Below are 16,527 nucleotides of genomic sequence, written 5' to 3'. Positions count from 1 at the left end.
ACATTAATCTGTAAATTTTTGACAGACATCCCGTCCAAGCAAAGTATATAGACCAATACCCTGAGGGAAGAACAATGAATGTGAATTTTCCTTCCTATTTTGAAGATGGCATTCGGATCATTTATGACATTACCCACCTCCTTATTAATATTATAAATGTTTTTTTTTTTTTTTTTTTGAAAATACCATACATATTAAGAGCAATCTGGGAAGACAAAGAGACCTTGCATCAACCATATTTCTTAAACAAGTCTTTGATTTGGATTCAGAGCTGGATGAAGACGAAAAAATGGCTAAAAACGCAATTTTGTCTAAGTTATTACAAAAAGTACAACTACCAAACTTCTCCCTTTGAACGAGTAGCTGCGATCTACAACCATGACGTGCTTTCCGCATTATAGAACATCTCTGTTCAAGATGATGAGCAGAATAGTTTGACAGCTATAAGAAGTGTTATCGCTGCCATAGCACCACTTGTGACCATTTGTTTAAAAAATCTAAGCAATGATAAAGTGCGAGATTTGATTGCGGAAGCCGAATATTTTTTACAATTTTTTGATTGCGACAACCAAAAACTTCTCAGAGCACTAAAAGTTACTTTACTAACCTTTACATTGCTTTAATCGAGTCTCTGTTAGGAATTGCTTAAATGACTTGATAAAGTGACTTCGTGTAAATAAGAAAGTGTTTTTGTAAAAGGCCTTCATATAGAAGCTTGTGTGATTTTTGGTCTAGATCAGAATGCGTGATTGCCCTAACCGGATCCCTTGACCGCAAGCATTTTTGATCTGAAAGAAGTTGTAACACTTAGGTAACAAACATTCAATGTAGCTTTCTTATGGTGATTTTATAAGGTTTGAAGAAGATCTTTAAAATCTACAACTATCTACATCATTTAATTTTACCTTATGAAATCACATTGCTTCGTTATATTCAAACAATTTCATCAATTAATAAATATTATTATCTTTATCGAATTACAGGAGTTTTGGAGAAACTGAAATTCCTCTTTTTATCCATATCCATAGGAAGGAAAAACATTCATGCTTCGAGCTAGAAGTGCATCAATAAGTTTTGTTCAATTCGATTTGCAAAACAGTCTATATGGATGCTGATGTTGAATCAATTTTAGCCCCGTCAGGCGATGGATTTTTCGAAAAAAAACTACCAACAATGCAGGTATTCAGGTGAGAGAGACATGATAATTAATTTGTATATAGTATAGAAATTCTCCGCAAAATCCCGATTCCTTTCCCTTGCTCACGAAGGCTAGCTTCAGAAACAAAACAAAAACAGCTGTTATTGGATAAGTACCGGTGATATCCGATGAGGTAGTAGCAACAGTCCAGCTGTTTGTACAATTTACTTTCAAGCAATGTTGTCAATCTGTCTTTAAAACTTTAAATCGTTCATATATTTTTTTCATTTCCTTAGTTTTTTATTTTTTTAAGGGGCAACACAATGTAGATGTGCCTTGGGGCAACAGAAGTAAAAATATTTTATTATCCAGCTAAATTTTATTTTTATTTGATTTATATTTATTTATCCAGCTAAAATTTATTTTTTATTGATTTATTATATTTTCACTATTAATATTTCAAAACAAATCAGTAACTCATTTTGGCCCGACTGTATGAAGCAATCAGATTATTTTTGTCCGAAAACTTGTTATCATTTCAAGCTGCATGGGAATTAAAAAGAAGCAGAATAGGAGATTCGTCTGTCATATAACTGGAAGCCATCATCATCTGGATTCTTGTTTTCGATTCACCAGAATTAGAGTACCCCCAACAAACAATTCGTTAAATTTCTGGAACGAAAAACTATAATTGTTAGCCGATACAATGTCTTGGGGTGAAACTTTGAACTATTTAACTCTTGGAAATCCCATCAGTCAAGCTGTAATCAATTCAGCTTCAGCCGTTCTTAAGGGTTCTGTATGTTTGTCCCGTGTATTTTGTTGCTCTGTTCTTTTTATGTAATAATTCTCCTTTACTTTGATTAACAATAGGGACTGAAACCAAAACAAGCCATACAGGATGTTGTCGTAGCTCCACCAAAACCATTGAATTTGTGGGAAATTGCTGGTAGCAATTATCACTTTGTTCGTTTAGCCGGTTTAAGCGGTGCAACTGCCGTTATAATGGGTGCATATGGAAAACATTATTTGGTCAAGATTATCGATGCCCAAGAACAAATGGAATCAAAGGCCGTGTTCGAGACTGCTAATCGTTTTCATTTCCTGCATTCATTTGCACTTTTAGCAATGCCACTGGCCCGACGTCCGGTATTGGTAAGTTGAATGTAATTGCTAATAACCATAAAAATGTTGGTGCAAAAGGTACAATTAAGGGGACCCCCATTCCCGGTTTTAAAAGAAATTATTATTTTTTTTATTTAATTGGAACCTGAACTAATTCGAGATTCTCCGTATTCAAATGAAAATCTCAACAACTGCTGAAGATATAGGCGATTTATTATATCAGCATCAAGCGACGGATGAAGTGCTTTTTAAACTTAAAATGTGTCTTAGGATAAATGTGACTGATCAAGATCATCCTTATTTTCTAGCTTGGATTATGGTCAAAAATAGGGTATTTTCCAAGTTAGGTTAGGTTTGGGGATGTGCAGTCACATGTGTGACTGCAACACTCTGAGACCGGTTAGGTCCGTTGTGATCATCCACAAGAAAAGATACAGTGAAGAGAAGAGACCAAGAAGACAGATCTGTAGGGAAGAGAAGAGTAGTAAATTAAAGGGGGTGGAGAAAGATTGAAGGTCGATGGTCCTATGAGTCAGACAGAAAAAAGCATTACGTGCCAAGGTTATGTGCTCCTAACCATTTTATGTTTTTAATTATGCTGTAGATTAGAGCAGGTTCGGTTGATGAGAAGAAACTGAGAGACGGAAGAGTATGAGCACCCATTAGTCTGTGTCGCCTGTAAGCCAAGGCTGGGCAGTGACACAGGAGATGCTCAATTGTCTCCGTCTCCTCCTCGTCAACACAGAGTCTGCAGTAATCAGTTGCATCAAGATCCCATTTACTAGTAAGGGCCCTGATGTTGCAGTGACCAGTGATAATTCCCGTCATCACTCTAATTTCAGCTTTGTTCAGGTTCAATAGTGAGTGCGTTCTTTTAGTAGACAGAGTCGGCCAGATTGATCTTGACACGTTGCACCTAGGTTCGTTGTGCCAAAGTTCGCGGGCTGTTTCGTCAAAGAATGCCTCAAAGTTTCTATAGAAAAGACATATGGGTGGTTTAAGTGAGTCATCAGTTTCTAGATCGGTGGATTGAGATCCTCGTCTAGCTAGTTCGTCCGCTCTTTCATTACCCAAGATGTCACAATGTCCTGGTACCCAACACAACCGATAGCTATGGTTAAGTTCTTCCAGAGCTGTTCTACACTTGAGGACGGCTTCGGATTTGATGTAGCAAGATTTGATGGCTTTAAGAGCCGCTTGACTATCCACAAAGATAGTCACCGGTTCAACGACCTCAGCATCCAGGTTTTTTATCAATTCCGCTGCCTTCCAGATCGCGAAGATTTCAGCTTGGAAAACACTACAATTACTATCCAGCTTGTAGGTCAACTCAAGGCCTAGCCTTTCACAGTAGACGCCTGCCCCAGTACCTTCTTCCATCTTGGATCCGTCTGTATAGAAGGCCAGACCGTCCAGAGGAGGGTTACTTCTTTTCCAGTCGTCTCTACTAGGGATAACGACATCTACATCGTCGAATCTAAGGATTGGTGATATATAGTCGCTTAGTTTAGCACGTTGGTCCAATGCTATACCTGGTTCGTTTAGAACACTACTATGTCCAAAGGTACAGTTCCGCCAGAGTTTTTGTTCGTGTAGCCTTAAGGCGCTACGCGCAGCCTGACACTTAATGCTGAGGCCCAGGGGCTTGAAGTACAGCATTGCGTTCAGAGCTGCTTGTGGCGTACTCCTTCTGGCTCCTGTAACTAAAATTGCGGCAGCTCTTTGTACCTTGTCTAGTTTACTAGATGTCGACTTGAGGCTCAGACAATTCCACCAAACAAGAGAGCCATAGGACAAGATGGGCTTCACCACAGTGTTATACAACCAGTGTATAGTCGATGGTTTAAGCCCCCAGCTTTTCCCAATAGAGTTCTTGCATGCATAGAGTGCAATCATTCCTCTCTTCGCCCGCTCCTCAACGTTCCTTTTCCATCGTAGTTGACAGTCCAGGATTGTGCCGAGGTACTTTGCTTCGGGAGATAGGTGAAGTTGCACCCCATCCAATGTTGGTGGAACAAAGACACCGAGCTTACGCTTCCTAGTAAACATTACCAGTTCCGTCTTCGTTGGATTTACACCAAGACCATTTGCCTTGGCCCAGCGTGACAGCGTCAGTAAGGCCCTTTGCATAAGCTCAGAGATTGTAGACGGAAATTTTCCGGAAATCAATATCACAACGTCGTCCGCGTAAGCTACAACTTTGATACATTCCCCGTCCAATTCCCTCAAAATGATATTAATTACCAGTAGCCATAGTAACGGTGAAAGCACCCCTCCTTGAGGCGTGCCTCTAGTTACTGTTTTCCTGATTCTTGTATCCCCCACACTTGAATTTATAATTCTGCTGTTAAGCATTTTATTTATCCAATATGTCAGAGTATCAGGAATGCCGACTTCCCTGAGTGAGTGGTTTATGGATTCAAGTTTAACGTTGTTGAAGGCTCCCTCTATATCTAAGAAGGCGGCCAGCGTAAAATTTGAGTTTTCCATGTTCCTCTCAATATATCCCACCACTTCGTGCAGTGCAGATTCCACAGACTTGCCCTTTATGTATGCGTGTTGTGAGTTGCTGAGAGAAGTGGTGTCAATACGACTCCTTATCTCCAGGTCGATCAGTCTTTCGAGAGTCTTGAGGAGAAAGGATGATAGGCTAATGGGTCTATAGTCTTTTGGTGCAGAGTGGCTTGGTTTCCCTGCTTTGGGAATATAAGTGACCTTTACCTCGTTCCATAGATCCGGAACACACGAGAGTGTCAGACACGCAGTGTAAATCTTCTCAAGGATCAGATAAATACTTGGCGAGGCATATTGAAGCATCGCCGGAAGAATACCATCCGGTCCTGGCGATTTATACGGCTTAAATGTGTTGACCGCCCATCGTATCTTATTTCTGTTAACCACCCTGCTAATGAGATCCAGATCCGGGGTGGCAAAAGGCCGAGTGTCATCACGATCACCGTCGATGGTACCCATGTCTTTGCAACCCGGGAAATGAGTCTCGGCTAGGAGATTAAGAGTCTCAGAACCTGAGTCCGTCCACGCTCCATCTTGCTTCTTAATACTACCGATGGACTTCGGGTCCTTGGATAGTAGTTTTCGAAACCTAGCAGCGTCGTTGACCCCTTCTATCGACTCACAGAAATTTACCCATGACTTTTTCTTCGCGCGTTTTATCTCACTCTTGTATTTATTGAAACTAACTCTGTAGGAGTTCCAATCAGTGTCGAGTTTAGACTTATGCGCCCTGTTATACAGTCGTCTGGTCGCTTTCCTGAGCTCACCAAGTTCCTTGTTCCACCACACTGGCCGAGATTTCTTCCCAGGATGTGTGAGCGGACAGGATTCCTTATGGCAACATAAGAGAACGTCCGTTAGATTTTTCACGGCCCCGTTGAGTTCCACAGCTGTTCCTAAGTTTGTGTTAAGAGTCAGCTGGGAGTTCGTTAGCCCCGTGAATTTCTCCCAGTTTGTTCTCCTTGGATTCCGATAAGGCTGTTGTCTATCTCCGTCAAAAGAGTATTCGAAGAGAATCTTTAAATGATCCGAGAAGGAACATTCATCAGATACCCTCCAGTTCCTGATGACGGAGTCGTCTAGATTTGAGAGGGTTAAGTCAATGACCTCCTCTCTACCCCTAACTTTAAAAGTCGGATCACTACCCATATTACATATACGTAAATCATAGGATAAAATGAAATCAAAAACGGACTCACCTCGTATGTTTGTGTCCTTGCTACCCCATTGAAAATGGTGAGCATTTGCGTCGCATCCTAAGATAACATTGCAGGTGCTCGTCATTTCATCGAGCATCTTCCGTACACATGTGCCTGGTGGGTCCCTCTCCTCAAAGGGCATATAGACTGAGGAGAGCAGGGTGGCCTTCCCCGTCTTGTGCTCCAGCCTCACAGTGCACATGTCACCATTGCTGTAATTAGACAGAAAGATTAAATTTAAGCTCTTCCTACCTACTATGCATGTTCTCACCTTGTCCCCCGTGGACGTGGCGAAGATATCAAAGTTGGCATTCCTTAGTCCAGAAACCATATTTTTATAAATATATGGCTCCTGAACTAAGGCAATGTCCACTTCCGAGTTCGTGAGGGACAGGAGTAGTTCGGCGGCTGCGGCCTTGCAATGATGTAGATTGATCTGCATTATGCGCAGCCTATGCCGCTTCCCCACTCCTACTGAGTTTCGGTGGATGTGTTCAGTCGAAACCGAACCCATCCTGAACCGAAGTTCAGTTTCCCCTCACGCTCCCTGAGATACTTCTCCCCTGGTGGGTCAACCGCCACTCTCGCCACCATACCACCATCCTCGTTACAGGGAGTTAGATTGACCACAATCCAACTCGATGTAGTGAGGCTGGGGTTTTGTAGCGCCAGCATCTTCAGCAAGAGCTCCTTATCCACAGAAGGTGGGGGAACCCAGGCCGAAAGGATCCGTCTTGTCGGGATTTCTGCTAGGGAGACCGCTGCAAGGTTAGCTCCTTCTCAGAGCGCGCCAAAGCCACTAACGGTTTCCACAAGGAAATCCTTGGATTTTTTGTTTAAACAGTTAATGACTTTGGCGCCCTTCTGCATGAAGGCACTACCAAACTGTCGGTCCCCTTGGTCCGTCCCGCAGACGATAGCCGACCGAAGGGCTCCTTCAAACAGCAACCAATGACTCTCACTGATTCTACCCTGAGGATCAGCTTTGTCTATGATTGCCACAAGAAGGTCTTCATCGGTGGCTACCTTAGTTGGTCTTTCATACGGCTTACGTTGTTGACTACGAGCCTTGGAGGTCGCCTTTCCAGAGGAGGTTGAAGCCTTCTCCGTACTCGGTCGTTTCTCTGCAGTTTGTAGTCCAACACAAGCCGCATAAGAGGTAGATGGATCTACCAGACGAGAAGTCATCGTCTTCTTGGGTGAGGGTTGAGGACCCTCCGAGGAGCGGATACGCTTCACAGATTTATTCTGTGGGGCGACATCTGCTCTCCCAGGAGACGATGGTTCCTTCGCTGGTTTTCCCTTCTTCCTTTTTCGACCATTTTTGGATCCAGCCAGCGCCTTTGCCTCCCCCTTGTCGTTAGGCGCAGAATCGGGTTTTGACACAGAGCCCTCTGCAGGTTGATCACCCTTATGGGTGACATTCTGTTTGGGGATACTCTCAGAAACCTTTTCCTGTGCTTTCTTACTCGGGTTCGGATCAGCACTGGGCTTCGGGTCAGAAATCGGCTTAGCACCTTTGTCAGAGACAGTGGGCTTCGCCGATTCTACTACTTTTGTGCGAGCAGTGTTATTTGGGAGGGAGATCTTGTCCATCTCGAGTTCACGATGGAGAGCGTGAGGGTAAATTCTCTCGAATTTCCTCACAAATCTCATCTTACCCTTGATGAGGTGAACCTCCCTCTCCGAGATCAAATTCGCGTCTCGCCCCACGAATTTGCGAAGATACGAAACAGCACGTTTGTAGTGCTTCGCATCCGTCACTTCTCGGGCCTTCCCAACCTTCGAGCCACTGTCCGTTTCCGGGGGATCAACAGATTCCCCATCGGACATCACCTCTGTAGCGGATTGCCTCTGAAGTCTGTCGGCAGGTGCCGACACAGGACCTGTTGAAGACAGACTGGAGGTCGGTTGGACAATAGGGTCCACGTTTCCTTCGTTGCTGCTATGGCCATCCCCCTGTGTAGACTTGGCTGGGATCACCGTGGTGTCCAGCTCATCATCAGTTAGGGTAAGATTTAGTAGCAGCTCCTCCGGAAGCGTGTCCCCACATTGCTCTTCCGGTACCAGTTTGTCTAGCTGGTCGAAAGAGTTCCTTACTTTGTTCCTCTAGACTATCGCGGATAGCGCGTAGAGTCCCGTGTAGGTCGTCCCCTCCCAGAACTGCAGTCCTGTCAGCCAAGGACTGATTTTCATCAGTCTTGACATTATCGTTAGCCAAGTGAATTGCCGGTTCGTCAACGTTTTGTTTTGGAATTGATGCACTTGTAGCAGATACGGCTGTAGGTACCAAGGCATCCACACCTAGAACAGCCGGATCACAATCGCTTGATCTCGACGACACGTGGCTTGTGACCTCACCAACGATTGCCGCCGGTACTGGGTTATTAACTCCCTGCACCGTAACTTTATTCTTTTTACTGCGTTTTCCCATCTTAGTTAATTTAAGGGCACTACCCCGATCCATTTTGGTCCACGGGGGATCCGAAGATCCCCAGGGTTTCCACAAGGCACAGAGAGAAGTTGATCTAGGAGACCTAGGTCAGTTTCTCTCCGCACATCATGGAGACCCCCTTCCCATCCGCCACCCGGGAAGACGCGCCTAGTAGGAGATTGGCAACTCCCCTAGGGGTTAATTTGGCTTAACTTCTTACGCGAAGTAGGAATTCATTCAATCAAGAATTCTCACACAGCACTTTTCGGGTAGTTACTTGTGAACTTCCGAATGAACTTGAGATTCTGAATGATTAGGAAAAAGTTTATCGCCTTCCGATTGATCTCCTTGCTGGATGCTTCCTTGGCACAATCAATGATTGGTTGTGCTGATGAATCTTCCATTGTTCCAATAGAAGATCTTCTTGGTGTTCGGATTAATAATAGTAGTCTGTAATGCGACAAAGAAGTATACAAAAAATAACGGTTTTTATCCAGTTCCCTAACTAATACCAAAAACTATTGATGTCGTCCTTCGCTAAAACTGCAACATCAGATAGTCGACATAAGACGATATTTTGATATGATTTATAAAATATTTCGAAATGTTATAAACTCTAGGGCCAAAAGACATTAGGTATGTCTGTGTACTTTTCTTTCGTGAGAATAAAAATACAATATTTTGTACAAATTTTAAGCCCCGTACCTAAATTCAGTGCGTTGCGTACTAAAATACCCACTTTCTCACCTTTATTAGGTTTGCTGAACGTCCGTATTAACCAAATACGTCATGGTATAATATAATATAATATATATATAATAGAAGGTAACAGCAAGTGTTGTACAAAAAACGATACAACAACCACATGGAAATTTGTTGTTGTAAGTTCTACTAGTGTCAACTCATTTGGCAGAAAAATGTAAATAAACAAACAAATTATCATCAAATTATTTTTATTTTGAAAATGAAATATTTTCGAATCCTCAAAATAAAAATTGAAAAATATGAATGAAAATCTATCAAATTTATATTTCTATCTATTCCACATCTTTCCTATAATTGAGCCATTGCCATATATATGTGTAACACATATGAAAATGCTGGGAATAGCGAGTTATTCCTTGAAGAAAGATTTGCTTCCTCAAACTTTCCCAGCTGGCAGATTGAGTAAATTGAATACAGGAGCACATTTAATAAAGAACAATTTTAAATTGTATGCGTTCCCAATTTTCCTGTTGGGTGATTTTTAAAAACATAATTTGTCAAATTCATATTGACACTAGTATAACGTTGGAATCAATCAGCTGGGATTTGCTGTTACCTTTTATAATTGTACCATGCAAATACGTAAGGACCTTATTTACTTGTGTGTCAATTGAAAACGGCGAAAATGGATGAAAACATTTTCTTAATTAACCGAAAATTTTTTACATTTATAGAAATACGATTTTTTTCAATGAATGGAATTATATTTTCAAAAAACAAAAAATTTAAAATACGCATTGTCAATGTTTAAAATTTTCAACTTTAATAATTTAGAGATGGTTGATCGAGCTTGAGGTCAATGTTTTGTATTTATTTATTATTTTCCAATATTTCGAAATTCGTTGAATTTCATCTTCAGGGAAGTTAATTTTTAAATAACAAACACGGTCAAAAATTATTATTGCACTCTTTTGACCGTGGTAGTCACACTACGCCAGTTTTAAGCTACTTATTTAATGTTTGTTATTTAAAAATTAACTTCCCTGAAGATGAAATTCAACGAATTTCAAAATATTGGAAAATAAGAAATAAATACAAAACATTGACCTCAAGCTCAATCAACCATCTCTAATTTATTAAAAATCCGAAAGGTCAAAAAATCATAAACATAATTATTTTCAACTTTATATTTTTATACGCATTGCGTATTTGGGTAACATTCATTGAAATACATGTATTTAACTTTTGAGATGAATAAAATCGTACGCATACGCATGAATTTAGGTACGACCCTAAAATTTGTCGAAGAATACATGAATTGCTTGTTTTTTGCTTGTACAAAACTTTACTCAATATTTTTTCCCTGTAAGATTTTTCAAAAGTCAGTAAAACAAAATTCAAAACACGCAGACAGATTTATTGTACAGAAATAATGAATTACAACACACACTGTTTTATGAATATCAATAAATTCATGTTATTGGGGAGCATTATTGTTATTTTTTATTAAACATAAGTAAAATGCGTACATACATATGTGCTCAGTTTTACATTTTTTTTTTGTAATTGATATGGGTATTCTATTGATTTGCAACCTTTCTTCTAATATTCTTAAATTATTGTACAAAAATGTTTCAATCGTTTGGATAATTTATTGTTGTGTGTTAAATATTACGTTTTGTTTTTGGTTCAAAAATAAAGTATTTTTCCATTGTGCTACTTGCTACTCCCTAATGATGACTACTTATAACTAAATGAATTGGTTTTATTTTTGTTTTTGTTAGAATTCTCTGTTTGTTTCATCGTAACATTCATAATTGACATAATTTTTTATTAGTTTTGTTTTTTTTTTGTAAAATAAAGTTTTAGGTTTTAAACCCCCTAAATTGATTTCCAGAGGCAGTTCTAGTTTCTGTAGGTGTAGTGCAGAAGCGTAGAAAAAACTTCAAAACTTCTTATAGAATTTTATTATTAATTAATTAAAAATCCTGGGGGTTTAATTCCTTTGCTTTGCCAATAAATTAAAAATTCCATTTATGCTTTGTATGTATAGAGAACACATTTTGTTTTTTTTTTGTTTTGCTTAAGTAACTAGTTTGTTTTTTAGTAAATAATTGTTTTCAATTCGTTAGCTAATAACAACCACTATATGGAGTTTAGTTTTTCCATTTGTTACTTATTTCTGTTTTTTTTTTTGTTTTCATAGGCAAGAGGTTTTTTTTTAATTACAAAAAAATATATATTATTATTTTGCGTTTTGTTTTTATTTTAGAATCTTGTTACAACATTAAATGCATTATTATTTTTTATTTATTTAATAAATTTTATTATCAACTATAAAATGGGAAGAGGTTTCAGGTTTGGGTTGTAATTTAAGCTTTTTTTAATTTAGAATTTTTGTGATTTTTTTATTTTGATATTCTCCATGTTTTTTTTTTTATTTGGTAGTAAAAGCTCTAGTTTTATATTAGTCACTTGAATTAGTTCTATGCTTAAGAAATAATAATTAATATTTCTTTTTGTTTTCCTTTCTTCCAGACTGGATCATTGATGGCAGCTGGTACCATATTGTTCAGTGGACCCATGTATTATAGGGCTTTGACCGGTGACAGAACCTTCATACAAGTTGCCACCTGTGGTGGCTTTTGTTTAATTGCTGCCTGGTTATCATTAATATTTTAAAATATCAACTTTAGATTTTCTATTAAACTAATGTCTGCTACATAACACTCATACACGAGAAAGAATAAAACAGAAAAAGAATATCTTTATCAGATAAATAATATAAGCGATATATCGTAATGTTAATATGAAAAAAAGAAATATTTGTTAATTATATTGATGTAATAAAAACAATCGACAACACCTTCTGTGTTATACTAATGTCTATTTTTAATGAAATGTATAAATTATTATTCCTTCTTTTTTAAATTTTAAGTTTTGTAAATTATTCGATTTTCTCCTTCTTTGTTTTTATTGTATTTAACATTTAGTTGTAATTATTTTTTATTATCTTTCTTTTTTTTGTTCATATATGTTCTAAGTTATTTATGTATTTATATGTATATATAGGCGTTTTCCTCCTCAGTTCAAATGTAATTTTAATAAAAAAATCTCTCCAAAGAAAATATTAGCAATTGGTTAATTTAAGATTGAAATTTGTATTGAAAATAAATCAATAAAAAATTAAATTAAAATCTAGCAACATTAATTTTATTTTTGGAGTTAAATTTTACCATTCAATATAAAAATTCTATTGTGGGTTAGAAGAAAAATAAAATGCTTCGACTATGATTGGAATTTCATTCCCCTTTGTCACTTTTTGACCTTGACTTCTTTGCGGTAGTTTCTTGCTCCTACGACGAGTACAGCCATTTGCTGTGAGGGATGGTTAGTCGCCAATGGGGTTGCCTTGTTCTGGGTTTAGTCCTTTCTTGGGCGCCATCATTCGCGAGGTCGGTATCAGGATCGATCGATCAAAAGCTAATTCCTCATGAACGTTTTTATGAAGACACATCAATTACCGCGATCTCAACAGTATCATCTGTCAAGGATTAATTTCTGATAGGTTTTCGGGAATGTTTCTGACTCAAACGGAAATATCCACTTGTTCTCCATTATGTTGAGGAGCGAATTCATGAGCCTTGCAAGAAAATAATGGAAGTACTTCAACGAGGTTTGAAAGCTCGTTCCTCGGAGTCTCTCTTGTAATAAGGAAAAATACTCAAAAAATATTCTTGTAACTGAAGTTAGACCGCTGGTGGTTATGCCGAATTCACATTTCTTTTCAGAATATTTAAATGGTGCGAATTTCAAAAGGAAGCTATAAAATGGTAAATCTAAAGTTATTTCTTATCTTAATTCCACGGAAATTCACTCCAATGTCTACACATGACTTCACTGGCCACAAGTTATTTTTAAAAATTAATTTTTTTATTGAAAATAACCAGAATAATCAAATATCTTTTTGATAATAATAAGGAATAATAAACTTGATTATAATGTTATAAAAAATAAAAACAAATTAAAAGCAATAATTTCCAGGCATGAAAATAAATAATTATTTTATTTATTAAATTATATAAAAAACTAAAAATCACAAAAATATAATAATAAAAAGTTGAAGTTGTAAAATATTGTCGTTTCATTTGGAACACACACTATGTGCTGTGGTTTCTTGTTTTTTTTTTGTTTTACATTATAGTTATAATACAATACTTTGTTGTTTTATCTTCTTCTTCTAATTTTACACATAAGTACAATTTTCAAATACATACTAATAATTAGTTTTTATATAGACCTATGTGAATATATAAAATGCATCCTTCAAGGATAAATAAATAGAATTATCATTTCATTTGTTTTTTCATATTTACATACATATACACCTTGTTATACATATATAAATAATTATTATTATTGCACAGTATAAAAATAATATGCATATGGATTTGACGTTATGTTTTTTTTTTGCCCTAACATCATCTTGAGTTACATATAAATTTTGATATAATTTCATTTTTTTTTGTAATTAGGTATGTGTAAATATGTTTCCTTCAATTTATATGTTTTTTACAGTTATATGTTTTTGTGTTTTTTGTAGTTTTTTTAGTTACTATGTTTTACAATCATTTGAATAATGATAATTATTGTCTTACAAATGTTTTGAATCAAAATAGAATAAAAATAAAAATCAAATCTTTCAACAAAAGCGTGTTAGTTTATATGAATGCCATCGTTGTAAAGATGTTCGTTTCTATAGAAATGAATATTTTTTTTTGTTTTTTTACAAATATGAAACGTCTTTTTGTCTTATATATTTAAATATGTATGTATATAAATAGATCAACTACTTTTTGTTTCTACTACAATTTATGTTGTACATGAAGTTTCCAGTTTTGATATACCATTGTGAATTATGATTTTGTTTTTTTATTTTAATTTTTTTAAATAAGATGTTGCTACAAATTTCAATCTGTCTGGGGTTTGAAGATTTAAATTTAATTTAAAGAAGTGTGGTGAAACATGATCATATCTTATGTAGACCTTACAACTCACAATTGTCTTCTTTCAACAGGGACATTGCACGTAACATTCCCTCATATAAAACTAAGAATGTGCCCCGGGACCAAATTGATGCTTTGCTTTCTTTTGTGATGTAATATTAAAAACGGTGATCATTAAATATTATCCAGATATTTGTATGTACCCTAAATATTTTGAAAATTGTAGCATCATGTCATTAATATTTCAATCAAAATTTTTGGTGGTACGATGGTGAAACGATTATGGCTAGGGATAAACTGAATGTTAGCCTAAGAATTTTGGTTTTGTTGCATTTTCAAAAAACAGTGTCTTTTGTATTTTAGCATTTGCCGGATGATTTGTTATGGGCTCTAATATTTTTAATATATAATCCTTAAATACTTTGGGTACTTGAACGAAATGTCAAGGATCTTTTTTGGCCTTTAAGTTCTCCTCATGGGCCTGAAAAAAATAAAACAACATGTTACTATTTATAAAAATTAAAAATCCCAGAATTTGACTCACCTTTTGTGCAACTTTCAATAGACTATCAAAGGTGGAAATGCCAGTTTGTTTGACCATCCCATAAAATACATTTGTTTTACTCTGTGTCAACAACTCAAATGGTGAACCAAATTCTACAGCTCTGCCGGCATCCATTACAAGAACTTTATCCGAATCCATGACGGTGTGTAAACGGTGAGCTATTGTCAGAACGGTGCAGTGTCTAAATTTATTACGTATGGTGGTTTGAATTAAGGCATCTGTTTGTGGATCTACATTGGCAGTGGCTTCATCCATTACTAAAATACGATTTTCTCTTAAAATGGCACGGGCTAGACAGACCAGCTGTCGTTGGCCAACAGAGAAATTGGTACCACCTTCAGATATTTTACTTTGTAATCCACTGGGTAATTCACTGACAACATCTTTTAGTTTGACCTGATCAAAAACAAAACATTTCCATCAATAGATATGTTACGTCAAAATTTCAAACATTTCAACTCACCTCCTCTAACGCTTTCCACAGTTTAGCATCTGCATATTCATCAAATGGATCTAAATTGTAACGCATTGTTCCCGAAAACAGCACAGGCTCTTGGGGTATAATTGATATTTTGCTACGCAAATCGTGCAGACCCAATTCCTTGGTATCACGTTTATCAATGATCACCGAACCATCGTTGTACGACAAACGGAATAAGGCATTAATAAGCGATGATTTACCCGCTCCTGTACGTCCCACAATGCCGATTTTTTCCCTTGCTTGTATGGAAATATTTAGATTTTTCAATACCGTTTCCGCCTTGGGATCAGGGAAATAACGCAAACTTAAATTATCGAAAACTATTTGACCATCTTCGGGCCATGTCTTGGGTGGTTTCTTATTCGGTGGCGATTCCATTTCACCTTCTGGCTCCAGATCTTCATACTCGATGACACGTTCAACAGCTGTCATGTTATTTTCCAATTCGGCAGATTGACGCATACCCCATTGAACCATACCGGTCATACCCATGGCTTGGGTAATGGCTAAACCCACATCGCCACCATTTTTCGGTGAGAAGAGGAAGAAACTTAATGTGATGATGGCAATGTAGAGGACACAGCAGCAATCGAGCCAATAACCAAAGGCACGACTTGTCGACAAGAACATGTAATAGCCGGAACTGTGGAGATCCTGATAATTATCAAATTCCTCGATTAAAATTTGTTGAGCTCCAAATGCTCGAATGGTGGAGAGGCCATTCAAGGAGGCACCCAAATGTGAGTAAATAGGGGAACGGGCTGGAAAAAAATAATCCCGTTAATTAATATAACCAAAAAACAAAACAAAAAAAAAAACAAAAACATACTTATTGCCTCCAGACGCTTAACATCTCTCGACGTGTTCAAATAGAAGGAACGCATAAAATAGAAAATAACAGCCAACAAGGCTGTGGCCAACAGATACCATGGGTTCACAATACACAGGACCACAACAATACCCAAAATGGCCAAAAAGATTTGTATGACATCCATCATTACACCGGGCAATATTTCATCGACTTGACCCAAATCCTTGGCAAAACGATTTAGAATACGACCTGCAGGATTTGTATTGAAGAAATACATTGAGGCTCGCGTGACACCATTGAACATGGTGTTGTGCAAATTGGTGGAGGATCGTTTGGCCAACGTAAAGAAGAGCAGGGAACGTAGCAGAGCAAATACGATAACCGAAACATTAATGCCAGTGAAAATGTAAAGGTCAACAGGATCTGAGTTGTTGTCCAAGCGTCTTTCGGGTCGGCGATAATAGTCGGTAACCGTACTTTGGGTTTGTCCATTTTTGTTGACCCTACAAAGCAGAAGTAAACAATTAAAATCCATTCAAACTTAGAAAA

General features: G+C 37.4%; 2 protein-coding genes across 2 annotated transcripts in view; one reads left to right on the top strand and one right to left on the bottom strand.

Annotated features, from left to right (window-relative positions):
* Positions 1 to 1,832: 1,832 nt before the first annotated feature.
* On the top strand, positions 1,833 to 11,797 carry LOC133328489 (transmembrane protein 256 homolog). Its single transcript, XM_061537054.1, has 3 exons — positions 1,833 to 1,937; positions 2,012 to 2,293; positions 11,654 to 11,797. Exons 1-3 carry the CDS (start codon positions 1,845 to 1,847, stop codon positions 11,795 to 11,797), a joined length of 519 nt encoding a protein of 172 aa, XP_061393038.1. The 5' UTR covers positions 1,833 to 1,844.
* Positions 11,798 to 14,413: 2,616 nt separating this feature from the next.
* LOC133328500 (probable multidrug resistance-associated protein lethal(2)03659) overlaps positions 14,414 to 16,527 on the bottom strand; it is a 35,193-nt gene continuing 33,079 nt past the window's right edge. The window contains exons 7-10 of the mRNA XM_061537065.1: positions 15,997 to 16,481; positions 15,150 to 15,928; positions 14,666 to 15,082; positions 14,414 to 14,602 (exon numbers count right to left, since the gene is read on the bottom strand). Of these exons, the coding sequence (XP_061393049.1) occupies positions 14,564 to 14,602; positions 14,666 to 15,082; positions 15,150 to 15,928; positions 15,997 to 16,481 (1,720 nt within the window). The 3' untranslated portion in view covers positions 14,414 to 14,563. The remainder of the gene's footprint in view (positions 14,603 to 14,665; positions 15,083 to 15,149; positions 15,929 to 15,996; positions 16,482 to 16,527) is intronic.

This window comes from Musca vetustissima, unplaced genomic scaffold (genome assembly GCF_032173495.1).
Source record: "Musca vetustissima isolate MV318-11 ecotype Yass unplaced genomic scaffold, APGP_CSIRO_Mvet_v1 utg11016, whole genome shotgun sequence".
NCBI lineage: Eukaryota > Metazoa > Arthropoda > Insecta > Diptera > Muscidae > Musca > Musca vetustissima.
The sequence above is the reverse complement of the archived record's forward strand: the minus strand, read 5'-3'. Positions and strand labels throughout refer to the sequence as shown.

Excerpts from the sequence above, each read along its gene's own strand:
- LOC133328489 (XM_061537054.1), top strand. The coding sequence starts at position 1,845 with ATGTCTTGGGGTGAAACTTTGAACTATTTAACTCTTGGAAATCCCATC. Across the intron at positions 1,938-2,011 it reads CAGCCGTTCTTAAGGGTTCT|GGACTGAAACCAAAACAAGC; the intron begins GTATGTTTGTCC and ends GATTAACAATAG. Across the intron at positions 2,294-11,653 it reads TGGCCCGACGTCCGGTATTG|ACTGGATCATTGATGGCAGC; the intron begins GTAAGTTGAATG and ends CCTTTCTTCCAG.